General features: G+C 37.9%; 5 protein-coding genes and 1 long non-coding RNA gene across 7 annotated transcripts; 3 read left to right on the top strand and 3 right to left on the bottom strand.

Annotated features, from left to right (window-relative positions):
* Positions 1–127: 127 nt before the first annotated feature.
* On the bottom strand, positions 128–4,221 carry LOC103511548 (cytosolic Fe-S cluster assembly factor nubp1). Its single transcript, XM_008476272.3, has 8 exons — positions 4,093–4,221; positions 3,266–3,370; positions 2,715–2,851; positions 2,482–2,583; positions 1,874–1,964; positions 1,251–1,519; positions 619–799; positions 128–342 (listed from the first exon to the last, which is right to left on the bottom strand). Exons 1-8 carry the CDS (start codon positions 4,109–4,111, stop codon positions 314–316), a joined length of 933 nt encoding a protein of 310 aa, XP_008474494.1. The 5' UTR covers positions 4,112–4,221; the 3' UTR covers positions 128–313.
* Positions 4,222–4,837: 616 nt separating this feature from the next.
* Positions 4,838–7,176, top strand: LOC103511547. Of its 2 annotated transcripts, none has more exons than XM_017445038.2 (4): positions 4,838–4,995; positions 6,120–6,296; positions 6,597–6,782; positions 6,865–7,176. In XM_017445038.2, exons 2-3 carry the CDS (start codon positions 6,125–6,127, stop codon positions 6,668–6,670), a joined length of 246 nt encoding a protein of 81 aa, XP_017300527.1. In that variant the 5' UTR covers positions 4,838–4,995; positions 6,120–6,124; the 3' UTR covers positions 6,671–6,782; positions 6,865–7,176. The 2 variants fall into 2 exon arrangements, with proteins under 2 accessions (XP_017300527.1, XP_026681099.1); XM_026825298.1 differs by having other exon boundaries at positions 4,866–4,999.
* Positions 7,177–7,868: 692 nt separating this feature from the next.
* On the bottom strand, positions 7,869–13,284 carry LOC103511564 (pyridoxal kinase). Its single transcript, XM_026825284.1, has 8 exons — positions 13,266–13,284; positions 12,253–12,447; positions 10,718–10,858; positions 10,248–10,391; positions 9,723–9,843; positions 9,101–9,249; positions 8,482–8,676; positions 7,869–8,230 (listed from the first exon to the last, which is right to left on the bottom strand). Exons 1-8 carry the CDS (start codon positions 13,282–13,284, stop codon positions 8,124–8,126), a joined length of 1,071 nt encoding a protein of 356 aa, XP_026681085.1. The 3' UTR covers positions 7,869–8,123.
* On the top strand, positions 13,227–26,281 carry LOC103511546 (conserved oligomeric Golgi complex subunit 7-like). Its single transcript, XM_008476270.3, has 11 exons — positions 13,227–13,427; positions 13,532–13,595; positions 15,239–15,328; positions 15,681–15,866; positions 16,525–16,656; positions 17,335–17,518; positions 18,071–18,293; positions 23,745–23,947; positions 25,122–25,231; positions 25,684–25,963; positions 26,211–26,281. Exons 2-11 carry the CDS (start codon positions 13,593–13,595, stop codon positions 26,279–26,281), a joined length of 1,482 nt encoding a protein of 493 aa, XP_008474492.2. The 5' UTR covers positions 13,227–13,427; positions 13,532–13,592.
* LOC103511563 (conserved oligomeric Golgi complex subunit 7-like) lies at positions 20,083–23,112 on the bottom strand. Its single transcript, XM_008476289.2, has 4 exons — positions 22,770–23,112; positions 21,606–21,802; positions 20,832–21,072; positions 20,083–20,377 (listed from the first exon to the last, which is right to left on the bottom strand). The coding sequence occupies exons 1-4, from the start codon at positions 23,095–23,097 to the stop codon at positions 20,214–20,216; spliced, it is 930 nt and encodes a 309-aa protein (XP_008474511.1). The 5' UTR covers positions 23,098–23,112; the 3' UTR covers positions 20,083–20,213.
* A 65-nt stretch (positions 26,282–26,346) lies between the features above and the next one.
* On the top strand, positions 26,347–26,879 carry LOC113468418. Its single transcript, XR_003392175.1, has 2 exons — positions 26,347–26,427; positions 26,816–26,879. It is a non-coding gene; the product is annotated as an uncharacterized LOC113468418 (long non-coding RNA).
* Positions 26,880–27,496: the final 617 nt, after the last annotated feature.

The raw sequence follows: 27,496 nt of genomic DNA, 5'->3' as shown, positions 1-27,496 counted from the left end.
GGAGATCCACTTTTTACTTTTTATTACTAAAATATAGCTTTGCTATAAAGTAAAATAGATAATTATCCTTAGGAAGACACTTAGTGTCCCTGCTTTTTCATATAGTAAACATCTGAATCTGAACTACAGGGTGCACCTCAGCCTCATGAGAACAAATAATGGCCTGGTAGAATTCAAGTAAAATCACAGGGTGACACCAACCATGGGTGCTTCCACAGGCACACAAGTCTGACAACAAAAGACAACTGTTAAGGTTCAGATGCTTGGGTCCCTTAAAGAATACTGTACTGGGTAGATCCATAGAACACAAATGTCAATGTCCTCCAGTGTACTGTTGTATTTCTGAAAGAAAGAAAAAATCAAATAGGTGTAGACAATTCAGATCTCTACATCACTCCTGATGGGCCAAAGTTCAAAATAACTTTCTTTTTCTCCTATGCTTTTCCCTTCTATGAAATTACAACTTCATGTAACATGGTTGTTAGATGGGTATCCATTCAGGATCTTGATGCTTTTTATTTCTGGGGGCTCTATGATTTCATGAGGACATTTCAATATTTTCGTTCCTCTTTTCCTTATTCCTAGCTTATCATAGCTAACCTTGAGAAATGTACTTACTCTGTACTATCTGTTGGATGGCATCTACACAAGCAGATGGAGTGTCTATGGCACTGGTACCTTCATCACAATGTCTTGTTACTAGAGGATCTATCGGGACACTGCCTAGGAATGGCACACTCAACTCAGCACACATTTTCTCAGCACCTCCACTGTCTTTGGGAAAGATTTCCGAGGGTTTCTGTTAAAAGAAAAGTTTCCTTCATAAGTTTGTACATCTATCTGAGGGTTTCTGTTGGAAAAAAATGTGTTTCCTTCAAAGTATGTACCTATATCTAATTATCTACATACCTGAAGCATTTTTTTTTTTTTTTTATTATTATTTATTCAATCTAAATACTTTTGGTATTTTATGTCAGGTAGTTTATTTTATTATTATTTTTTTCTTGGTAGACACCAGCCTGATTTTTCCCCCCAAGTCTTACTTTTTATTATACCTCATTATTTCTACTTTGTACCTCAAAATTTCCAAGCCAGAACCGCCATTGGGTCTTGTGGGACCTATGGCAACAGAACATGGCATGGCCCATTCAAAATCTTAGGATCCCCTACTTGTGATATCAATGAGAAGTACAAAGTTGATTTCAGAAACAACTCATATGATCAGGGCCAGCATTACTAAGATTACTCACTGTACACTTGGGACAGACAAAAGTGGCCATATTTTCCACAACACCAATGATAGGAATGTTGACTTTCCGACAGAAGTCTATCTCTTTCCGCACATCCAGTAATGATACCTCCTGTGGAGTGGTAACAACAATTGCTCCAATGTCAGGTAGACCTTTCAAATATTGCACTAGGGATAAATGTTCATCGGATGTTCCTGGTGGTGTATCAATGAGGAGATATTCCAAGCCATTACCCCAGTCTACTTCACTTAGAAATTGTCGAATCATGGCTGCAAAAGAGAGTTTAGAATGTAGGTAATAATATTAATAAGACTCTTTATAAACACCAAGTCAATGAAGCACCAATTCACAAAGAGTTCTCTCTGTACTCTGAAAGTAAAATGGCCAATGTAAGAAACACATATCTGCTGTTAACAGAGCATGTTGAATGCACTGAAGTTCAGCAAAGTTGCCCATGGTTGGTATTAATGTTACATTCTGGTTTCTCTCTGTACTCTGAAAGTAAAATGGCCAATGTAAGAAACACATATCTGCTGTTAACAGAGCATGTTGAATGCACTGAAGTTCAGCAGAGTTGCCCATGGTTGGTATTAATGTTACATTTTGGTGGGATCTACACTTACTATTTTTCTTTGGTCCTCTCCAAATGACAGCATCGTCAGGGGAATTCAACAGGAATCCTATGGACATTACTGACAGATTTTCTTCTAAAAACTGAAAATAAATAAGTACAGTTTTTTTTTCTTTTTTACTCCATTAGAAAAGAAAAAGATACAAAGTCTACTCTAGAATCTCAGCAAAGCTGTAAAATGCAAACCATAAATATGATTGTTAAGTACTTGGAATAAAGTACAAAGGCCAGTGCAGCCAGCCTAGTTAGCTTGGAAGGCATGCCTGCCATGCAAGTGCTAGTTGCAGGTTTGCTTTCTGCCTGGGATGTACTATACCCTTCATAGAAGGACAGCATGGATTTTATAAATGAATTAATTTAATAATAATATAATAGTGCTTATTTATACTGCTCACATAGGACTGAAAAGTCCCTTTACTCCAGCAGTAGGCTACTACTATTGTTGTGGTCAAATTCTCAAATTATATTGAGGATTTCTCCCATTCTCCAAAACAGAGAATTCATTCTCAGAACTGCTGCTTTCTCCTATCCAGTACTCCTATGTTGGGACAGTATGACCTCTATTGTTACAGTACCCTCTATCAGGACCCAATAACTTACCACAGGTGACCACCCTGATGCACTTTGATGAACCTGCTCGTTCAGAAGACCCATCATTCTGGGCATTGAAGGGCCACAAATATCTAAGTCCAAAACACCAACCTGAAAAGGTACATAAATTGTAGTTATAGTAATTATTTCTTTATAAGAACATTGCTATTTTTGGAATTGTACAAGTAGGTACGTAATTATTTTAGGACCGAAGGACCTTTCTTTATAAATTTAATACTTACATCTACACTTTCATTTGATTTGGCCAGAACTCTTGCCAGGAGATTGGTGAATGTGCTTTTCCCTACACCTCCCTTCCCAGACAACACAAGCACCTTGTGTTTAACATTACTTAGATGGGATTTGACCAATTCTATACCTGTGAAAATAATTACGGTACGGGATTACGGTACATCCTAGAGAAAAAATGTAAATGTAAAAAATGTAGGAAATAGAAATACGAACAACTTTCTAATTCATTATTATTAGAAAAAAATTACCGAAAACGAGATATTCTCAAAAAAACCTTTTTTTAGCCGCCATTTTGAAACGGGATCGACCGTTACGGGATTACAGTACATCCTAGAGAAAAAGTGTAAATGTATGAAATGTAGGAAAGAAAAAAACAAACAACTTTTTAATCTATTGAAAAAAAAAAAAAAAAAAAAAAAAAAAAAAATAGGTTGGTTCATTATTCCCAAGTACCTAACTACCTACCCCCTTAAATTAAACAGCTAATACATGACTACCTTCCTCAAGATACTAAGGGACAGATAACTGTCAACCAATTTACCTGGATCAACTGATTTAGCAGCACCTGATGAGCATATTGACTGGTTAGGACAACCTTGACAAGCTGACACTTTTCCGGCACTCTCACTCTCTGTACCAGGACAATCTGAAAAGATTCAAAGGTTTTCAAAGCCATTCAAAGGTTTTACTACTTTTCTTGTAAACATAAGGTCATGTGTTTGATTACCACACAGGGTAAAATTTATCCAACAGATAAGGTTCATTCTTGGAACAGCTGGTTTTCTCCTATCCTATCCTTCTCCTCTCTACAATTTCAGGTTATCCTCTACTGTTGCAGTTCTCTTGATCAGTCCTCTTATAAAAAGCACAGTGGAACCTGCCTGAGAGGACACCTGGAAACCAGTCTTCTTTGTTATGCTTGATTCTACTGTGAACTGTGGTTGAAGAATTGGTACTTGTGCAGAAGTCACATCCATGGAATATTGCTACCTACTAAAGGAACTGGCACAAACAGGCAGTGACCAGTGTTATTATAGGGTGAGGTTAAACACAAAAAGGAGTTTTCACAATTAGAGCAGTGATAGTGTTATTATAGGGTTAGGTTAAATACAAAAAGGAGCTTTCTTTTCCACGGATGTGACTTCTGCATAATTACCAAAGAATTCACTAGTTGTACGTAAAAATGCATGGCACCCTAGTGCTAGTGGTTTGAAAATTGACTAGCCTTCTTGGAACTAAGAGCTAATCTGGAATACAAAATTTCTAGAAGCCAGCATTAGAGGTTTTGTTTCACTGTACCTAGGTTGGTTTCATGCTATTCAAATCTATCATATATGAACCAAGTTTTAAATTAACAAAGTTTCTTACGTTCTGGCACTGAATCCATTATAGAAGATTCTATGCCCTTTGGTGATTAACTTATCAATATCCAATACTAAAATAAGAAGAGAATTTAGAAGTCAGATCCGCTGTCGCTGTCGGCTGAAAAATGAAAACACTCCAAATTTCAAATTTACGCGCTGATTGTGCTTCACATGTTGTACATCTTGATAACTCACGTGAAACGTAAAATGCAGCTCGTTCTTCTGACATAGAGAAAGAAGAAGAAATTAATAAAGTTGAATAATTTGATGTACACCACTAATAATAATTATGCGAAAAATCCTTACGGTACGGGATTACGGTACATCCTAGAAAAAAAGTGTAAATTTACAAAATGTAGGAAATATAAATATAAAAAACTTTCTGATTCATTGTTATTAGAAAAAAGTTACCGGAAACGAGATATTATCAAAACCCCGTTTTTGGCCGCCATTTTGAAAAAAGGCCGCCATTTTGTTTGTGTGCATGATTTTTGGTGTCACCCCTTCCTAAAAGTTTCATATTTTCCCAATGAAGGTCCATACCAAATTTGGTGCTTTCCTGAATAAATGCAGCTTTTGGCCAAAATTGTGACGTTAGGCCACCCACTACTGATTTTTTTTTTATACCTCTCTATAATCACCATTTTTCTTGATTTTTCCTTGTCATGTTTTGTAATTCGCTTGAAAATCAGGGTCGAACTTTACGTCTGTTGTTCACAAACTTGTAGTGGTAGGATTCGTGAGGTCATATGTTCGTTTTAATTTTTTATTTTTATCAGAAGCAGGAGAGGTTAGAAAATCGAAAAAGGAATAAAATATAAAAATTTCAAATTTTTTCATCATTTTTCGAACTTTCTGGAGAGCTCATTGAATTTGAAGTGGTACCTACTCTAGGTGAACAAATCAGGTAAGTCATTAAAAATCTTCTTCACTAAAATTCCCACCTTCGTCAAATTCTAAACGTCAAAACACTGGTTCATGATTGCACTCTGCTTGACCTCTATGCTCATAAGGGCTCAAGTTTACCTTACTACCTTTAACCAAGAGGATAAGTGGATAACCCTAGAGAGAGATCTGCAAAAGTTCAAAAAGTTGCTAGCTATATTTATACAGGTCTCCTTGTCTGGCTAGGGGACGTTAAACAGAGAGAAGACTAGCGTCTGGCTGTGGGACTATAAACAGGACGGAGAACAGCTAACCCTAACCAGCCCAGCAAGCTGGCAGTTCCTCAAAGGGTTTTCTCTGCTTTGGAAGACCAAGCACAAGTCCTCACGATGGTTGACTGCGGTTCAGGACGAGCCAGCCAATTTAACATGGCTAGAGACCATCACCCCGGTGTATAGCAGATACAAAAAGACATCTTTTCTTTATTCTGCTATCACCATTCGGCGAAAGCTAAAGCCGCTACAGGCTAGAGACCATCACCCCGGTGTATAGCAGATACAAAAAGACATCTTTTCTTTATTCTGCTATCACCATTCGGCGAAAGCTAAAGCCAGGTGTATAGCAGATACAAAAAGACATCTTTTCTTTATTCTGCTATCACCATTCGGCGAAAGCTAAAGCCGCTACAACAACAACAACATACAGGTCTCCTGTGTGACCTTTGGGTCCAGGCTTTCAATCAACAACAGTTCTTAGTAGTTACATTGAAGGTACTAGTTCAGAGGTTATATCAATGGACGACACCGAAGCGAATACAATAGTCCGTCCCTTATACCTTTTTATTACTATTGTAATAATAAAGGAAGGACGGACTAAAAAGGAGCAGTAATTGTTCAGAAGGCAACATCAATGGAAAATTGCTACAAAAAGGACCAGCACAAATAAGCAGTGATCATTGTTATTATAGGATATAGAATTAGGTTAAAAACAAAAAGGAGCAGTAATTGTTCAGAAGGCTCATCAATGAAAATTTTCTAAATTAGAGAAAATACTTGCTTTTTCATTGTCATGGCTTCTGATTAATTTTACTGAATGGTAAAATGGCCAATACAAATACATTAACCTATTTTTTTTTCCTTTTTCCAGAAAATATGGCTGATGCAGCAAAGTCATCAGGAAGGCCTATGGAGTATCCATACACATACTCAGCCAAGCTTGCAAGATTCCCCTATAAATTTTACTTAACCAAACAGTGGATTTGGAAGACCATGCCGTTTGCTTTACTCATTGTAGCACCCTTGTACTACAAACTCAGTAAACTGAGTAAGTAATAACTGTGAAAACCAAATTGTCTCATTGTTAGCTACAAAAAAAAAAGTAAAAAAAGAGCAACTAATGTGATTACATCATACCTGAATTTCTTCTTGACATAATGATAATTATGTTCACACTATTTTTTCCTTTTTTTTTTTTTAACATAGTTTCATATTTTTCATAAGCTCCAGAATCTAAGGGTATGCTTCAATGTTTTAAAAGAAAATGTACAAAGATAATGACTTGATAGTAAATTCACACTGATGTCTTGAACATATTTGAAACATTTCCTTTCATTTTTGTTTACAGGTAACAGCCCTGAAAATGTTGCCAAGTGGAAGGAAATCCGCAGGAAAGAGCTGGAGGGTCACCATGACGATTAAAGTGGATGTTTCATTATGAATAAGAAGTTAGTTGTATTATGTCTCCCCTCTACCTTATGGCATTTTTATATGAAAAATGTAATTTGGCCTGGTGCACTACTACTGTTCATAGGTATAGTAGATTCCAATATAATTATGATAAGTTTTTTATATGAAAAATGTAATTTGGCCTGGTGCACTACTACTGTTCATAGGTATAGTAGATTCCAATATAATTATGATAAGTTTTTTTCTTTAAATAATTAAATATCTGAGAAATTATCTGATAACAGTGATAACTAAACTGTAATGAGACTTCTACAGTTAAACTGACAGTCAGAACAAAACACTGCTAAATACAGTCTGAATAAAGCAATTGGAAATTTTTTCATCAATACAGATCATTGGACACTAACAGCAAAAATGCATGTACATCAATAATTTATTTAGAATATATTGTGTAAAATAATCAGTCCTTGATTGTAAGAAAATACATAAGTATTAATATGTCAATGTTAATTGCTCTACCTCTCTCACGTTTAATTTCCACTCTTATGTACATCCTGAACAAGAAACAGCAGTCAATGGAGGAGTTGCAATTGGGAGAATATTATTAATAAAAGGTCGATTCCTACGTAAAAAGTTGTGAAAAATCCAAATCTGAGATCAAAACTCCGAAAAAGTAACTTTAAAAGGTCGAAAATTCAATTTTTATTTGTCGTTCTAATGAAAAATTCCAAAGAGTTGTGACGTCAGATTTCACGTCAAAATGCGCAGAAACGCTTGCGCACAAACAAACGAAACGGGAGTCATGATTTATGACGTCATCGCCTACAGGCGCGTATGCCGTGACGTCAAACTTCACGATTTACCCATATTTTTTAAATCGATTTATCTCGGTATTTAGAAGTCGTAGAAGAAAAAGAAAAATTCCGTTGGTCCTCATTTTTCCTGAAGTAAGCGCAACCGATATATTTGTAGTGTTATTTGTATTATGTAATTATTCATGGAGGTACTGTTATTAAATAATGTAAGTGTTCAACAAGAGAAATTGTTAACACCTGTCAAGTGATATCAAGTTGACAACAATCACGTCCTTTGTTCCAATACCAAAATATGGAATACTAATAAAAGTGGACACCCATAGAATCATCCTATCTAATTGAGGTTTTTTAAACTTAATTTTCTCTCTTAATTTTACATCACAAAATAAAGACCATGGGGGAGATATTGTCGGTAGATAGGTGTATAATTTTTTATTATTGTTAAAAAATTATGATGGCTAATCTTAAATTAATTAATGCTATGGAAGACTTCTTTAGTACTCATTTCAACTCATGTATGAGGTACGGTTCTCCTCATCTATGAGATACAGACTATACCTACACAGTGATGAAACCCTAATCGCTAAAAACATTAAAAAAGATTGGATAGCGTTACGTATTGGATAGAGTTTTCCCCTCCCTTCTCATATTCATAAGGAAAAAGGTTGAGCCTCAATTTTGACCACGGGATTTTCAATGTCTGATTTACTTTGGATCAGTTTCAGCTCTTTCTCTTTGCATGTGAGTGCTGAGGGATCTGAAAACAAAGAAAACAGATTATAGTAGGCTATATTATGATAATTTCAACAGTTAGTGGGATTAAAAAAAAAGAACTTGTCTAATTGAGAATCTACATACATATTTGGGATAACATTCGCTACGGGCGACCTAGCGCTTACGCGACAAAGGCAGGCACGCTAGCCTTCGAGCTACCTAACTAGTAAAAAAAAAAAAAAAAAAAAAAAAAAATCGGCCTGTGGTGACTGAGAAACTAAACCTCATACTGACCTTTGTTCGGGAATGATTGTGCAGTTCGTTCTAGCACACTTTGTATAGTTGCAATGGTCCGCTCTAGGGATTCCTTCACATTGTGATTGGTGCGTGTAATGTAAGCTAGCATGAGTGCCGCAAACAGATCGCCTGTACCGGTGAAACTGGCGTCAAATTGGGGAATGTTGATGCTCACTGTCGTTTTGGACCCACCTGGAACAAAATAATGAAAGTAAAATAATAATAATAATGTAAGATCGCGGTTCCATTCGCTAATATTTTTTGTTTCATATCATAGTACAGTACCGAAATATGTTTAGTTTATAGAGCCGAAAAAGCTTCCGACTCTGCCGAGGATCGAACCTAGGGACTCCAGTGTACAAGTTTAGTGAGATACCCACTCGGCCACGGAGGTTGCTGTATCGGTCGTTAATTCGTTATTTATGTTTGGTCAAATACGCTAAAGCTTTTACGACGTTGTAAGACTAGAGACCAAGGAGCGCGGCAGCGCTCCGCCTCGCGAAGTCAAGAAAGTTTAACCGCGCTACTAGAGATATTATATGCCACAAGGAAAGTAGCCGTTTTCAGGTTTAGAAATACGCCCTTAATGAGACAAAAGATTTCGGTCTAGACATACCAACAACAGTACTGGCTACTCCTAGCAAATGTTTCTCTGGTCCAAGCTCTGACGATGATATGACCACAGTTTTGATGCCTCTGTCATGCAGGACGTTGATTGTTTTCAACAGACTAGCTTTGTCTTTGATTGGAATCTTGGTCAGAAGTCTGCAAGAAAAATCAAACCAATCTTCCAACATGGGCATGTTACAACACAGACCACAGGCGTCTAACGTAGCAGTTGTTTCATTGCTACGAAATAAAAACGGCGGTGGAACACTCATCTTAAAAAAAGAAAAAAAAAAAAAATCGGTGATTCCTTATTACCGCGGTAGTTGAAAGAGGAACTGTAACAAAGGAGGTCTTCAAACAGAGGAGGATAAGATAGGAGAAAGACTCGTCCCAAGACAAGAACGAACCCGCGACCTGGCGTTTACAAGGCAGACGTGCTACCTTCCAAGAAAACTAGGTTGGCCCCAGCTTGTTGGTCAAATTTTCATTATTTTTCATTTTCACTATAAGTGCATACGATCTGCTCAAAGGAACAAGGTCTTCGGATTTTTTTAAGGCAGAGGGCTAAAACCGACGAGCTCAAGTAGCTACCTTATACCTCCATGGCTAAAACAAACTTTCAAACTTACTCTGCTTCAAACTGGTTGGGACAAATCACATCGGCCACAGACAGAAGTTCATTAGCATAAATGGGAAGCACCTCTTCTGGGACATACATTCTGCCATTGTCTCCCATCACGGGGTCACACACTGGAGAATATAGATGATACTATTAGGGGGGCATCCTACCCTTTAATATTTTTTACCAACTATTACCTACCACCCTCCCTCCCTCCTTCCTAATGAGTACCTAGTTCTTTTCTTTTTGTTCTTTTTTTCAAGCCTTTTTCATTTTGCTTAAAAGTTCATTTGAACTTATTTTTAATTATTCCTCTTTAATTTCTCTCTTTTTGGAGGAAAACATTATTGACTATGCAGAACTCCAAATTTTTAAGTCTGTACCTATAGTATAAATACCATTTGGTTTTGCTTTCAAATATGGATTTCCACCAGCCCCTGAACTGTCCTACCAAGGCAGAAATGTGTACTATAAAGCACTCTTCTTCTTAGCCTTTTCCCACATAAGTGGGGTCAGCGTACTATAAAGCACTAACCATACATTAATGTGGGGTTGGCTTTCTTCAATTCCTTTACAAGTTCTCCAATTTTGGACAGCAACTGGGGGGATCTACAGTAGCCAGTAAGCACATGAGTGTAGTCCATAAGGTCGTTCATCTTAAGGCCTTCTATTAATTCATCTGAAAATGTAGAATCATGCTGGTTAGGTGTTAGGTGTAAAAAAAAGGTCCATTATTATGACAAGAAGGTATTTACAGGTAGGTGTAGGTACTTATCACCTTTTTTTTTTACTTTCTATTACTACAGTATAGCGGAGCTATACTAGTAATGAAAGTATTGCAATTGGTCCAAATTTTTTTTTTTAATTAACATTTACATATAAAAATCAATAAGTTTTTTAGTAAGTAATTTTTCTGAACCCCCTCCCCCCAAATGTAAAGGAAGTCATAAAGCTAATGACTAAAGCTATTTTTTCCCTTCTTCTAATTTGGTGTTATAATCTTACCAAAATCTTGTTCAGTGATGACTTTACCCTTCAGATGACCATAGCCAGAGTGATTTGAAAATTGAACCGTGTTGATAGCATCCACTTCAAAACCAAGTACCTGTGAAACAAAAATGCCCCAATAATAAAATTGGAAATAAAAATAAATAAATCATCTGTCTAAAACCAATAACCTTCCAAATCCTGGTAGGTGTAGCTACCTATCTGGGAAAAAAGGTACCTCCCTAAAAAAAAAAAAAAAAAAAAAAAAAAAAAAAAAAAAAAAAAAAAAAAAAAAAAAAAAAAAAAAAAAAAAAAAAAGCCACCAAGTTTTTACAATTCCACGAACACATTATGAATATGAAAACACATTAAAAATAGGTTGATAAGACGAGCGGTTGGATCGGAAACACGTTTCATATTTTTCAGTAGGAAATTTAACTACCAAAACAATCAGTGGGAAACTCGTAAACTCGTTTATATAGTGGAATATACTCCGTGTTACTTCACGGGAGTAGGTACCTATTGATAGCCTATAATACGAACAAACAGTCCTAACAAGTTACAGTACCTACTATCAGAGATGTGCGAACCGCAAAATGCAAAATGGAAAATGCAAAATGCAAAATGTAAAATGTACATTTACATTTTACATTTCAAATTGGTTTTGAAAAAGCATTTTGCATTTTACATTTTAAATGCTTTTTTTGACCCATTTTACATTTGAGCCAAAATGCTTTTTTTAAAAATGCTTTTTTCAAAAAAATTAAAAAAAGACAAAGAAAGATTTCAATTAAAAAAGTATGCAACCATGAAGGGGCAACATATAATCTCTCAAAAATTTCGCCTGCGGCGCTGAAGTTTTGGGAATATTTCAAAGGCCTATAAAAAGTGAAAAAGACTTTGGTCAGTAAAAAAAATTATGCAACCTTGAAGGAGCTACTTAAATTTTCTCGAAAAAAATTTCGCCTGCGGCGCTGTCATTTTATGTTCTAAAGAAATATATAGGGGGGAATAACTATACTCGTTTTTTACACGTATTTAATTACATAAAAAACTGACACATGACAAGCTACAGGTTACATACAACTTACTGAAAAGTTTCGCCTGCGGCCCTGAAGATTACACCTTTGACAAGTCTGCTTCTCTTACTATTGTAGACCAAAATATTCAAAAAATTCGCCCGCGGCGTCAAATTTTGTGTTTTTGATAACTAAGTTTTTTTTTTAAATTAGAGACCAAAATTTTCGCCTGTGGTCATAAAAATTTCAATTTCGTTAATTCTGGTTTCTATAAATTGTAGCTCACAATTTGAGAAATGGCTGTATAGTAGTCTTGAGGTCATTATTTTGGTCAAAGGTCATTTATCTTGAAAAAATTTGGCCTGCGGTGCAGTTATTTCATGGTGCAAATGGAGGACTCAAGACCTTACCCTAGTCGGATGAAAGAAGATTGAAAAAATTAAACAGGCTTGATTAAGAACATTGCTTGAAAAAAAAAAAAAAAAAAAAAAAAAATCGGCCTGTGGTGACTGAGAAACTAAACCTCATACTGACCTTTGTTCGGGAATGATTGTGCAGTTCGTTCTAGCACACTTTGTATAGTTGCAATGGTCCGCTCTAGGGATTCCTTCACATTGTGATTGGTGCGTGTAATGTAAGCTAGCATGAGTGCCGCAAACAGATCGCCTGTACCGGTGAAACTGGCGTCAAATTGGGGAATGTTGATGCTCACTGTCGTTTTGGACCCACCTGGAACAAAATAATGAAAGTAAAATAATAATAATAATGTAAGATCGCGGTTCCATTCGCTAATATTTTTTGTTTCATATCATAGTACAGTACCGAAATATGTTTAGTTTATAGAGCCGAAAAAGCTTCCGACTCTGCCGAGGATCGAACCTAGGGACTCCAGTGTACAAGTTTAGTGAGATACCCACTCGGCCACGGAGGTTGCTGTATCGGTCGTTAATTCGTTATTTATGTTTGGGCAAATAGGCTAAAGCTTTTACGACGTGGCAAGACTAGAGACCAAGGAGCGCGGCAGCGCTCCGCCTCGCGAAGTCAAGAAAGTTTAACCGCGCTACTAGAGATATTATATGCCACAAGGAAAGTAGCCGTTTTCAGGTTTAGAAATACGCCCTTAATGAGACAATGTTCACACCAGATTTTTTTTTTTTACTTTTCTTACTTTGAGAAAAGATAATACTGTAAAGTGGAAATTGGTATAGAAATGGAAGATTGGCACATTAGCAATTAACTGCACTGATAAGGTGATAAGAGATAAACTTGTGCTGATAATAGGGTGGATGATGTTATTTATATTTATATAATTCTTTGAGATAAGATTATGATATTGGTACAAAGAGTAAATGAAGCAGAGGAAAATAAGAGAGAGCAACTTGATAAACATGGAGAAATCAAAATAGGTGATAAGTATAAGTATTAAGTATTTGGAAACTGAAAATAGGAAATAAGAAATAGATTACATTACCTGATAACGATAACCTAGGGCAGGGCAGGGCACAGTGCACAGTCAAAAATTCAAATTTACAAAATTTAAATTTTACCGCCTTTGAAGCTGGGCATTTCATGGGCAGTTTATGACGTCAAGGCATTTCCCGCCACATATTTGAAATTGAAATTTGAAAAATGATTTTTGTTGAGTTGGTCGAAAATTGATAAAAGTGATAAGTGATACCTAATTTTTTTAAAATCAGGAATTTGCATTGCATCTGTTAAAATTAATGCTAAGGAAGACTTCTTTAGTACTCATTTCACCTCATGTATGAGGTACGGTTCTCCTCATCTATGAGGTACAGACTATACATAGTGTCATCTGTTAAGAAATGCATTGATAAGAGATACACTGATAACATCTTCTACCTCTTTTGACAATGGTAAGTTTACAGTATTACCTACTTCATACATTATTAGTTCAGTGAAGAAAAATTGTTCCCAAAAACCAAATCAGATGAAATATCTGCCAAACCATACATATCTTAGGCCTCAAATAGAGGCTGACCCGTTCATTTCTTGGGACCTGACTCATTGACTCTTTTGATCTACTTATCAAACCTCTCTGCAAAATTTGAGTAGCTATTGCGACTAGTGTTGTCCTGTTCTCTCTTAATTTTACATCACAAAATAAAGACCATGGGGGAGATATTGTCGGTAGATAGGTGTATAATTTTTTATTATTGTTAAAAAAATAAGATGGCTAATCTTAAATTAATTAATGCTAAGGAAGACTTCTTTAGTACTCATTTCACCTCATGTATGAGGTACGGTTCTCCTCATCTATGAGGTACAGACTATACACAGTGATGAAACCCTAATCGCTAAAAACATTAAAAAAGATTGGATAGAGTTACGTATTGGATAGAGTTTTCCCCTCCCTTCTCATATTCATAAGGAAAAAGGTTGAGCCTCAATTTTGACCACGGGATTTTCAATGTCTGATTTACTTTGGATCAGTTTCAGCTCTTTCTCTTTGCATGTGAGTGCTGAGGGATCTGAAAACAAAGAAAACAGATTATAGTAGGCTATATTATGATAATTTCAACAGTTAGTGGGATTAAAAAAAAAGAACTTGTCTAATTGAGAATCTACATACATATTTGGGATAACATTAAGAAATGCATTGATAAGAGATACACTGATAACATCTTCTACCTCTTTTGACAATGGTAAGTTTACAGTATTACCTACTTACATCATTCATTATTAGTTCAGTGAAGAAAAATTGTTCCCAAAAACCAAATCAGATGAAATATCTGCCAAACCATACTCGTACATATCTTAGGCCTCAAATAGAGGCTGACCCGTTCATTTCTTGGGACCCGGCTCATTGACTCTTTTGATCTACTTATCAAACCTCTCTGCAAAATTTGAGTAGCTATTACGACTAGTGTTGTCCTGATAACCTCCTGACGCCCGATGTCCACACGTGTGGACATATTCAATGTAGTCGAAGCCCGAGAAAAAATTACTGCTTGTAGTCTCAAACGCCCGATGTCCACACCCGTGGACATAGCCTCTGTAGTAGTAAAAACCCGACAATTTTTGGTGTTCATTTTAAAAAAACTCACATATTTCCAGAAAATAGACATGTTTTGAAAGTGTCTGAGAGAATTTACCTTACTAAATTTTATGTCCTTCACCTAGTAATAAGCCCTTGAAAAATGTCCTCGCCTGTGGATTAAGAAATGCATTGATAAGAGATACACTGATAACATCTTCTACCTCTTTTGACAATGGTAAGTTTACAGTATTACCTACTTACATCATACATTATTAGTTCAGTGAAGAAAAATTGTTCCCAAAAAACAAATCAGATGAAATATCTGCCAAACCATACATATCTTGGGCCTCAAATAGAGGCTGACCCGTTCATTTCTTGGGACCCAGCTCATTGACTCTTTTGATGTACTTATCAAACCTCTCTGCTAAATTTGAGTAGCTATTACGACTAGTGTTGTCCTGGTATATTAAATACCCTAATGGAGTTAGTCAGAACTATTTAACAATTGTGCTGTTCCAGGATATATCAGCATTTTCTAGTGACAATTTTGATGTTAAAAACTGGATCAATGAGTCACTAAAAAATGTCAAGGACCAAGACAATAAATCAGTAAGTATTTTATTACTATCATTTTAAATAAATTAATAAGAAGGAGAAAGAGACATTTGATCAAGTCAATTGTAACAGATATCTTATTATCCTGAAATCAAAGAGCATAGAGACCAAGATAGAAAGCCAGCCATTCCAAGAACAAGCCTTATCTGTGTAGAATAAAGTTTGCCCTAGACAGGAATAGAACCCATGACCTAGCACTTACAAGGTGGCTTGCCTCCCTAAAAAAAAAAAAAAAACTTTACCTTATTATTATGTGGTCTTTTCTTGATCCCTTGTGTGTCGGATCCATTTTTGTTTAGGATTATTGCACTGTGGCTTTACCTCAATGCTATTGATGAATTTTCAGGTATATGTGGGAAATATGGTGAAGAAGTTGCAGCTGTATGTGCAGCAAGTCAACAGTGGTCTGGAAGAAATGAACGAGCAAGTGGTGGCAAGTCTGCCAAGAATCATGAGAGATGCCAATGTTTTGAGTCAGGAGGCAGAAATGTTGCAGCAGAAGATGAGTGCCGTCAAACAAGAGATTATTGATGTGAGTTATTGTTATTATTGATGTGATATGATGTTGGGTCAAGTGGATTGGAACACATCACATGTCTTCAGGCGCACTCCATTTGTCAAGGGTCTAGGTTTTCCTTGGCTTTGGGTTCAATTATGGTGGATTGTAATATTACAGGGTCTATAGGACCTATAGGTACATACTAGGGAAAACCTGGGAAAGTCCACAATTTTGAAAATGACCGTAAAAGTCAAAGACCATGACTGTGAAAGGTATTTATAAAAGGAAAGCTTTATCTTGGCTTTTGCTTTTTTTCATTTTTTTTTTTTTTTTATTGTTACAGAGACAGGGTTAACCACTCTGATATTAAATAAAATGCAGAATGTCCAAGTTTTAATCTGCATCAGGGTAAATATTGCACTATTTTGTTTTTACTCTGATTTGGCTCTAGGCCTTCACGTACTCATGTCTCATTTCGTTCATGTCCATTGTAGGTGGAGAAGTTTTTAATTATTTTTTTTTTTTTTTATTGTTACAGAGACAGGGTTAACCACTCTGATATTAAATAAAATGCAGAATGTCCAAGTTTTATTCTTCATCAGGGTAAATATTGCACTATTTTGTTTTTACTCTGATTTGGCTCTAGGCCTTCATGTACTCATGTCTCATTTTTCGTTCATGTCCATTGTAGGTGGAGAAAAATACAAGGGCTTCCATGGCAAGTTTGGAACGTATTGATAAGATCAAGTCAGAGCTACTATCAGCCAAACAATCACTGCATGAAGCTGATAACTGGACTCTCATGACTACTGACATAGAAGAGGTATGGACAGGAGTGAATGACCTGAGAGAAATCACTAATAATTGCATTCTGATTTATTGATACCTAATATATGTACCTAATTAGCTAATTACCTACTTACTAAAATTTGTCAAGTCAATAGCAATATGATTTATAGGCAATACACATTTTTTCTCTCTTTTGAAGAGGTTTGATAGAGAGAATTGTAACTGCTAAAGTCTCAGAGTCCCTAAATCGAAGAGAGAAGGAAGACAAGACAGGAGTAAGCCAGCCGTTCCGAGAACAAACATACAATCACTGCATGAAGCTGATAACTGGACTCTCATGACTACTGACATAGAAGAGGTATGGACAGGAGTGAATGACCTGAGAGAAATCATATATGTACCTAATTAGCTAATTACTTACTTACTAAAATTTGTCAAGTCAATAGCAATATGATTCATAGGTAATACACATTTTTCTCTCTTTTGAAGAGGTTTGATAGAGAGAATTGTAACTGCTAAAGTCTCATAGTCCCTAAATCGAAGAGAGAAGGAAGACAAGACAGGAGTAAGCCAGCCGTTCCGAGAACAAACATAATCCCATCAGGATAAAATTCGCCCCGGGCGGGAATCGAACCCGCGGCCTAGCGCTTACAAGGCAGACGCACTACCAACTAAGCTAACTAGGCTGGCTGATATAACTTGTTTCTTTCAGATTTTCGAGCGTGGTGACATAGAAGGAATTGCGGCCAAGATTGTGAGTATGCAGCAATGTCTAGCTGTTCTAACTCACACTCCTGACTATGAGGACAAAAGATTGCAACTGGAAACCCTGAAGAACCAACTGGAAGCCATCGCCAGTCCTCATCTGGTGCAAGCATTCACCTCTAAACACCTTGGTAGGTTTCCTTGGATCAAGTTTGATCGAAGGAAATGTAACAACGGAAGTCTTATCGTCCCGAAGTCGAAGAGAGAAGGAGGACCGGATAGGAGAAAGCCAGGCTTTTGGACCTTATCTGTCTAGGGTAAAGTTTCGCCCCGGGCGGAAATCGATCCCGCGACCTAGCGCTTAGAAGGTAGGCGATCTACCTTTTAAGCCAACTAGGTGCTAGGGCGCGGGTTCGATTCACGGACAGATTTAATCCTAAAAAGTTAAGGTTTGCTCTCAGAAAGGCTGGCTGTCTTCATTCTCTCTTCGCTTTTGGAACGATGAGACCTTAGCAGTTACAGTTCCTTTATTAATCGCTTACCTCATTTTATGTGTCCAGGGTTCCTAGGGATTTTCCGAAACCGACTCGAGTTTCGCCTCTGTCGTAGGCTTTTTTACGATTACTGAACTTGATTTCTTGTTGTTTGCGTGGGTGTTGGACACTGTGTACTAATTACCAATAAGTTACAGTTCACACTATCAAACTTCTTAAAAAAATCTCCACATTTTTTCTTCTTCACAGATGATGCACACAAGTTCGTCCGTATTTTCTCCTCCATGGAACGACTGCCTCAGCTGCTTAGCTACTATGACAAGTGTCAGAAGGGAGTGTACTGTGAGGAGTTCAAGCGTGTGGTGGAGAGAGGAGAGGAGCTGAGTGGTGACACACTGGTCAAACAGGTGTACGAATTTCTGCTGAGTGAAGGCCAAAATCAGGTTGGCGAAAAAATACCTCCCTGCTCCTAGCTTACCAGTTCTGCGAAATTAGTATTTGATTATAATTATTATGAACAGTTTTAGAGCAACCTCCGTGGCCGAGTGGGTATCACACCAGGCTTGCACGCCGGAGGTTCCGGGTTCAATTTCCGGCGGGGTCGAAGTTTTTTTGGTTTCGTGCTTGGTGTTCGGGGTGCAATCAGCCTTGTGAGGACAATTGTGTAGCTACTTTAATCGAGTAGCGACCAGTGGTGACATTACAAGTGTACTTAAAATGATGATACGAGTAAATGAAAATTAATAGTAAAGGAAGCATTTAGTAATTCTGTGATACCCACTAAAGTTGTAAAGAAGCTCTCGACTTTACCACAAAGATTCATGAGCACGCCGGAGGTTCCGGGTTCAATTTCCGGCGGGGTCGAAGTTTTTTTTTGGTTTCGTGCTTGGTGTTCGGGGTGCAATCAGCCTCGGGAGTACAATTGTGTAGCTACTTTAATCGAGTAGCGACCAGTGGTGACATTACAAGTGTACTTAAAATGATGATAATAGTAAATGAAAATTAATAGTAAAGGAAGCATTTAGTAATGCTGTGATACCCACTAAAGTTGTAAAGAAGCTCTCGACTTTACCACAAAGATTCATGGGAGGATGAGATAGCAGAAAGACTCGTCCCAAGAACGAACCCGCGACCTGGCGTTTACAAGGCAGACGTGCTACCTTCCAAGAAAACTAGGTTCTAGGTTGGCCCCAGCTTGTTGGTCAAATTTTTAATATTTTTCATTTTCACTATCTGTGCATAAGATCTGCTCAAAGGAACAAGGTCTTCGGATTTCTTTAAGGCAGAGGGCTAAAACCAAGGAGCTCAAGTAGCTACCTTATACCTCCATGGCTAAAACAAACTTTCAAACTTACTCTGCTTCAAACTGGTTGGGACAAATCACATCGGCCACAGACAGAAGTTCATTAGCATAAATGGGAAGCACCTCTTCTGGGACATACATTCTGCCATCGTCTCCCATCACGGGGTCACACACTGGAGAATAAAGATGATACTATTAGGGGGGCATCCTACCCTTTAATATTTTTTACCAAGTATTACCTACCACCCTCCCTCCTTCCTAATGAGTACCTAGTTCTGTGGGATAATGTTCGTTCTCGGAACGGCTGGCTTTCTCCTATCCTGTCTTCCTTCTCTCTTCGATTTCGGGACGATAAGACCATTGCAGCTACAGTTCCCTCTGTCAAACCTCTTAAAAAAAATCGATGTAATATGGTGTATTTTGGAGGTTGGTGGTTCGGTCCAACTCGAGTCTTAAAATTTAGTCCTCAAATCAAGGTAATGAATATGTTGTTTACCTGTTTTCTTCTTGCCTCGGGGTACTCTTGCCATTTTGTCGATAAAATTGCCCAAAGAGATTGCCTTCACTGATGTCATCTGCCTCCTTAACAGACTGAACCCAAACACTGAAGTGACATTGCGAACATACAGAAATTAGCACAGGAAAAGTTAAGTCTACATTCTACAAGTACACGAAAAATAAAATAAAAGGGTTTTCTTGTGTAATATCGAATATTACGCCAAATGCAAATATTGCAAATGGTCAAAAACTGTGCAAAGTGCGAAATTTTTCATGGAACGGGGGCCCGTTTTTCGAATCGGGCTGGTCTTACTTACATTACTTTCCGTGTCCTCCTCTGACTTCAGAAAGTAAGTGTGCATTGAAAATATTTGTAAAATAAAATAAATACAAGAGTTTGCTATTAAATATTTCAAAAGGTTGGAGCTACCCTACATCGCGTTTCTGGAGATCCTCGCTCGCGTCAGTAGGTACTTGGTTCAGAAAATTTCTCTGGCTATCCAAAGGGGCAATTGCTCGAGCATCATTGCCCTATGGAATGATGTTAGACGAAATGTTTTATTTATCAAAAATATACTTTGTCTCACCATTCTAAACCAAGCTTCTCATTTCTCGTATGGACGCTACGAGTTTGTGAGAGCAGCCTATACTTTGCTGATGGTATTCAGCCGGTTCCAGACGAAGCAAGGTTAGGATTTGCTGCAAGGTTTCAGTCAGATCCACACCCAGTTCTTCCAAAACGTTGTTTAAATAATCTGTGAACACAATATGAATCAGAATGATTAACTGCTGCCGGCTATCTGGGACGTTAAACGGAGAGTAGACTAGCATCTGGCTATGTGACGATGAACAGGGAGAACAGCTAACCCCAACCAGCCTAGCTAGCTGGCAGTTCTTCAAAGGGTTCTCTCTACTTTTAAAGACCAAGCACAAGTCCTCACGATGGTTAACTGCGGTCCAGGACGAGCCAATTAAGCATGGCCAAAGAGACCATCACCCCGGTGTATGGCAGGAAAAAAAAAAGATATCCTTTCTTCACTCTGCCATTACCATTCGGCTACAGCTGAAGCCGCTACAACAACACCTTCTTCTTCGCCTTTTCCCGTGTACAGATGGGATCGACATTTTTCGTCAGCCTCTCAATCAGCCCTAACTAGGGTGATTGCTTTGGGCTGACATTTGAGTTTGGCTATTTTTACAACAACTTACCTATATCGGTAATCAGCTGTTTACACGCGACGGCCGATAGTTTCTGCGTGGCCAATATCCTATCGCACAGAGCCTGACATGTACCGCGCGCTAGCATGCCCAGCAGTATGTTGGCCGGACCTCCGCCTGTTTCTGTCTTGTACTCGGAGTCTGCGCACTCTAATGCCTTGGATAGGGAGGGGTTCTCATTGAGAAGGAACGGTTCAAGATGTTGAGGCAGAGTGAGGAGGTACTCGCCAATCTGAGAAGGAAACGCGCACAATAAATAAATAACTAGAATAGAATATACCCTGTTTATACTGCCAGAATGAGACTGAAAAGTCCCTTTACTCCCGCAGTCTAAACAAGGTCTTATGTACTTGGTATAAAATAGGTGTACATTTTATAAACCTTGCTTAAATTAAAAAAAAAGGAGAAAAAATAACTAGTGGTTCTGTGAAGTTAAGACCTCACTCAGACTCTTTTGCCTAAGCTCAGACTTTGACAAAACCCTCCTATTTCCCTGCTTTTTCAACCAACACGTCCGGCATTTAAAAAGTGTCTCCTGATAACCCTACGTATGAATGCAATTCATATCAAAACAGAAAGGAGGATAATTAATTGTAATAATGACAACTTTATCTACTTTACTTACTTGTTTTTTGGCAGACATGTTTCGCCTCACGGTATCGGCATTATCAGAGAGGTGGGTGTTAGTTGATAAGTTAATTTATAAAAGGGGAAAAAATATTGACGAACAGAAAACGAAACATTAGTCCAGCATATTGAGGTTACCTGCGTGATATACTCCTGAGGTGTGAAGCTGTAGTCCGGTAGATTGGAGCGTTGGGGATTCTGCGTCCAAGAACTTTGAGCTTTGTTAATATAGGAGGAGATGGGGTTGAAGATGACCTCGTAGGTGATCTGATGAATGGACTTGCACATCTTCTCGACCTTGCTGACAATGCTGGGTAGGAACTGGTGTTCTTCCCCTGAGAAAGGTAGTGAAATAGAAAACTCATCGTTGAGGGTCTAGATTTCAGCCAAAGTCGCTCGAACTTGGCACAGAGATTCGATAAATTATGTAGATCAAAATTATCATTGGGCCCTGTTTCCAGAAGGTACGGTTTGGCCTTTATTCCGAACCAAAGTTCCGCCATTTAGGGCTATACAGGGAAAATGCTCAAAATTAACTAGCGCTTCTCACAACTTTACCTTTCGCTACAGGTCGCTCAAATTTTGCAGACAGCTTCCATAATTAATGATGATCAAAAGTGTCCGCGGGCCGGACCTCAAGAAATGTACGGTTCGGCCGCTATTTAGCGCCAAATCTTGGAAAAAGCTCAAAAAGAGTTCGCAATGCTCCGGCCTTTAGTTTCAGCCAAAGTCGCTCGAACTTGGCACAGAGATTCGATAATTTATCAAAGTTATCCTTTGGCCCTGTTTCCAGAAGGTACGGTTCGGTCGTTATTCCAAACCAAAGTTCCGCCATTTGGACCTCGAGAAATGTACGGTTCGGCCGCTATTTAGCGCCAAATCTTGGAAAAAGCTCAAAAAGAGTTCGCAATGCTCCGGCCTTTAGATTTCAGCCAAAGTCGCTCGAACTTGGCACAGAGATTCGATAACTTATCAAAGTTATCCTTGGGCCCTGTTTCCAGAAGGTACGGATCGGCCGTTATTCCGGACCAAAGTTCCGCCATTTAGGGCTATACAGGGAAAAAGCTCAAAATGAACTTAAATCGTAGTATAATTATTTAGTAGGTACATAATTATGTGTATAAGGCTTATGTGTGTCACAAAAGATCTAATCAGGTCGCAGTGACATAGGGCGTTTATTAAAAAAGGCATATTGTGTAGAAGAAAAAGTAGAAATAAAAGTAAGTACCTAAATAATAGGTAAAATGAGGGTTTTTTATCGTTCAAAGTTAAAGTACCTAGCTAAAGTATTACTCAGCTTACCTTGTTCCACCATAAGGAGAAAGCTGTTAAAGGCGCGTGTTTCGTCTCGATTCAAATACAACTGTACATACTCCGTCACAGCATTGCCACGGGTCTCATTCACTCTCTCCCCCACCAGGGTAGACCAGACGCACATGCGATGCAACAGGTCGCCCTGCGCCTGTAGGAAGCCGAGACAGAGGGGGAACAAGTGCCACGCGTCGACCTGTGCATCGTTATGCTGCGAGGAAATTTGCTTGGAAATCGACGCGAACCGGTGCAGATAGTCGGTGAGGAATTTCTGAAACAATGGAAGGGAGAGTAAGAAAATATGCTTTTGGATATGCATTTAGATTTGGATCAGAAAGTATGCATTTGAATATATGCATTTAGATTTGGATAAGAAAATATGCATTTGGATTTAAAAAGAAAAAAAAAAATATGAATCAAAGGTCACTTCGAAATATGAGGTTGCCAGCTTAGTTACAAGCTTGCTTGGTAGTGTTTTGTAAATGTAAATGCAGTTTCTTTGTGTTATTATGTCACAACTTTGGTGTTCACTGCAGCATTGTAGGATTTTTCCAATATCTCAATAATCCTAAAATCCAATGTTTACCTACCATGCTGGCACCGGTCGCTATGCGCATTATATTACATAGCTACTCATTTTCCTCACGAGGCTGAGTGGGCCCCGCAACAGCCAGTCACGGTATCAATCATTTGCATGATACAAATTTCTTGACCCCGCCGGGAATCGAACCCGGGTCTTCCGCGTGCAAGGCGAGCGCAGTGACCACTACGCCATGGGAGCTGACTTATATTTTCTTATTAAGATTGTGTTTCCAAATTTAAAATTTAAACAGGTCTTGATTATTGTTCCATAAAATGTAATGTTATTACCAATCAAATATATAAGACCTTGTTTAGACTGCGAGAGTTAAGGGACTTTTCAGTCCTATGCTGGTAGTATAAACAAGGTATATTCAAATTCAAATTTTTAAAACCCATTAATCTCCCCATGATCTTCGGTTTCACAGAGTCAGATCTCATCCAGCCCCCTTCCCGTCTCCGAACTCTCATCCACGCTCCCCTCTCTCCTCATTTGAGTAACTACAGTAATCTCCAGTACAACTCAATGCTTGCTCAACTACACAAACAGGAAGATGTGACTCGGGAAGACGTCATGGATCAAGTTGATGGTAAATGCACTCTTTCTATTAGAGATGTATTTTCCTTTCTTATTATCGTAAGAGTACTTTTGCTTAATCCTTTCTTATTATCGTCAAAGTACTTTTGCTTAATTTTGCTTAACTGTAAGAGTACTTTTGCTTAATCCGAGAGTTAAACTTAAACGGATTTTAAACTCACTTTGTGGACCGGACTGTCATGGATCAAGTTGATGGTAAATGCACTCTTTCTATTAGAGATGTATTTTCCTTTCTTATTATCGTAAGAGTACTTTTGCTTAATCGTCAAAGTACTTTTGCTTAATTTTGCTTAATCATCAAAGTACTTTTGCTTAATTTTGCTTAATCGTAAGAGTACTTTTGCTTAATCCTTTCTTATTATCGTAAGAGTAATTTTGCTTAATCGTCAAAGTACTTTTGCTTAATTTTGCTTAATCGTAAGAGTACTTTTGCTTAATCCGAGAGTTAAACTTAAACGGATTTTAAACTCACTTTGTGGACCGGACATAAATGGTTATCTAAAAGAGGGGCCTCTGAGTTAAATTTCGTTATTTGTTTGACGAAAAAATTCCAAGAAATGAGTCTGTCTCTCGTGTTAAGGGAGTTGTTTTCATACCTGGGGACCTGTGGGGAAACACCATAGAATATCTTTTGGCAGTCAGGGTGTTGAAGTTGAAAATTCGAATCTTGAAAGTGAGTTACTTCGTTTATCCATGTGGACAAAATTTGTATCATTATTGTAGGAATATGCAAATAAATTTACAATTCATACCTAATCGGAGTTGTTTTCATACCTGGGGACCTGTGGGGAAACACCATAGAATATCCTTTGGCAGTCAGGGTGTTGAAGTTGAAAATTCGAATCTAGAAAGTGAGTTACTTCGTTTATCCATGTGTACAAATATTTGTATCATTTTTGTAGGAAGTAGGAATATGCAAATAAATTTACAATTAATACCTAATAATTATTTAATTATTTTCGGAGTTGTTTTCATACCTGGGGACCTGTGGGGAAACACCATAGAATATCCTTTGGCAGTCAGGGTGTTGAAGTTGAAAATTCGAATCTTGAAAGTGAGTTACTTCGTTTATCCATGTGGACAAATATTTGTATCATTATTGTAGGAATATGCAAATAAATTTACAATTCATACCTAATAATTATTTAATTATTTTGTTTACCCAGGCTTGGCACACAGCACAGACGTTGTGTTCAAGATTATGACCGAGGCAATCACCACCTGTTTCCAGCTAAGTCGAGGATGTGTGGTCACCCAACTGATTGATAGTTGTCATGTGAGTTACTTAACCTACGTGTCTGTTTGCTTTTTATTATTTTTTATTATTATTTTTTTTTTACTTGCTTTTGAAGAGGTTTGACAGAGGGAACTGTAACTGCTAAGGTCCTGTAGTCCCGAAATCGAAGAGAGAAGGAAGACAGGATAGGAGAAAGCCAGCCGTTCCCAGAACGAACATTATCCCTTCAGGATAAAATCCGCCCCGGACGGGAATCGAACCTGCGGCCTAGCGCTTACAAGACAGACGCACTACCAAGCAAGCTTGTAACTAAGCTGGCAACCTCATATTTCGAAGTGACCTTTGATTCATATTTTTTTTTTTCTTTTTAAATCCAAATGCATATTTTCTTATCCAAATCTAAATGCATATATTCAAATGCATACTTTCTGATCCAAATCTAAATGCATATCCAAAAGCATATTTTCTTACTCTCCCTTCCATTGTTTCAGAAATTCCTCACCGACTATCTGCACCGGTTCGCGTCGATTTCCAAGCAAATCTCCTCACAGCACAATGATGCACAGGTCGACGCGTGGCACTTGTTCCCCCTCTGTCTCGGCTTCCTACAGGCGCAGGGCGACCTGTTGCATCGCATGTGCGTCTGGTCTACCCTGGTGGGGGAGAGGGTGAATGAGACCCGTGGCAATGCTGTGACGGAGTATGTACAGTTGTATTTGAATCGAGACGAAACGCGCGCCTTTAACAGCTTTCTCCTTATGGTGGAACAAGGTAAGCTGAGTAATTATTTTAGCTATTTTAACTTTGAACAATAAAAAACCCTCATTTTACCTACTATGTAGGTACTTACTTTTATTTCTACTTTTCCTTATACACAAGCCTTTTTTAATAAACGCCCTATGTCACTGCGACCTGATTAGATCTTTTGTGACACACATAAGCCTTATACACATAATTATGTACCTACTAAATAATTATACTACGATTTAAGTTCCTTTTGAGCTTTTTCCCTGTATAGCCCTGAATGGCGGAACTTTGGTTTGGAATAACGACCGAACCGTACCTTCTGGAAACAGGGCCCAAGGATAACTTTGATAAGTTATCGAATCTCTGTGCCAAGTTCGAGCGACTTTGGCTGAAATCTAAAGGCCGGGGCATTATCTTGGGGAACCAATTTGTTTGTTTGGAGAAGGTCCTGCTGAAAGGAGAAGTCGGCTGAGAGATCTTCTGTCAAGGTATATTGTTACACAAAGATTTCGTACCTCTTACATCTGAGGGCTGAGATATTACCTAAAGTGAAACAATTTTTATTAGGACTATAGTTCTGAAATATTGGGTACTGTAAAATGTCTAAACATAAATAAAAAATACCTATCTCTAGTCTACAGTAATACTTACTGTCTAGTCTAGGGCACAATATTGATGTCTAGCCTGTAACTGGAAGCAAGAATTCGAAATTTAGGTTCCTACTTTAGTCCTCTTTGATAGGGGACTTTATGTAGGTACCTGAGTTATTATTTAAAAAAAGAGGCTTCTTTTATTTACAATCTACAATTTGTTTTCATACACTAAGTGGGCAATAATATTGTAAAAACTAATTACCATTAATATTATTATTTCCAGGTTAGGTGAGGATGCAATTCAGAGGAAGCAGGAAGAAGAGGAGGAGAAGCTTGCTCAACGAAAAGATCAAACCACTTGGTACCATGAAGGCCCTGAATCTTTGAGAGTGGCACGGCTGTTCATTGCAGGTAATTATTGTTAGCCATTTCTAGAACCTTGTCTGCTTAGGATAAAGTTTGTCCTGGACAGGAATCGAATCTGTGACCTTTTAAGGCAAGTATGCTACCTTGCTACCTTCTGCTAAGTAATTTAGTCCTTTGTGTCAATCGGGGGACAACATTCCTGACTCGTGCTTGACTCAATATAAAAATTCCTCTATCTATGTATCTTTGAAAGCACTTGGGAGTATAAGTAGTGCTTTATTTAGACGGTCAGCATAGAACAAATAGTTCCATTGTACCGACAGTTTAGTACAGAGTGACTGTCTCAGTCTAGGTCCATGGGCGACCTCTTTTATTAAAAAGGTTGGAGCTGCCCTACATCGCGTTTCTGGTGATCCTCGCTCGCGTCAGTAGGTACTTGGTTCAGAAAATTTCTCTGGCTATCCAAAGGGGCAATTGCTCGAGCATCATTGCCCTATGGAATGATGTTAGACGAAATGTTTTATTTATCAGTAATAACATTACATTTTATGGAACAATAATCAAGACCTGTTTAAATTTTAAATGTTTAAATTTGGAA

Source organism: Diaphorina citri, unplaced genomic scaffold (assembly GCF_000475195.1).
Source record: "Diaphorina citri unplaced genomic scaffold, Diaci psyllid genome assembly version 1.1 scaffold727, whole genome shotgun sequence".
Taxonomy (NCBI): Eukaryota; Metazoa; Arthropoda; class Insecta; order Hemiptera; family Psyllidae; genus Diaphorina; species Diaphorina citri.
The sequence above is the reverse complement of the archived record's forward strand: the minus strand, read 5'-3'. Positions and strand labels throughout refer to the sequence as shown.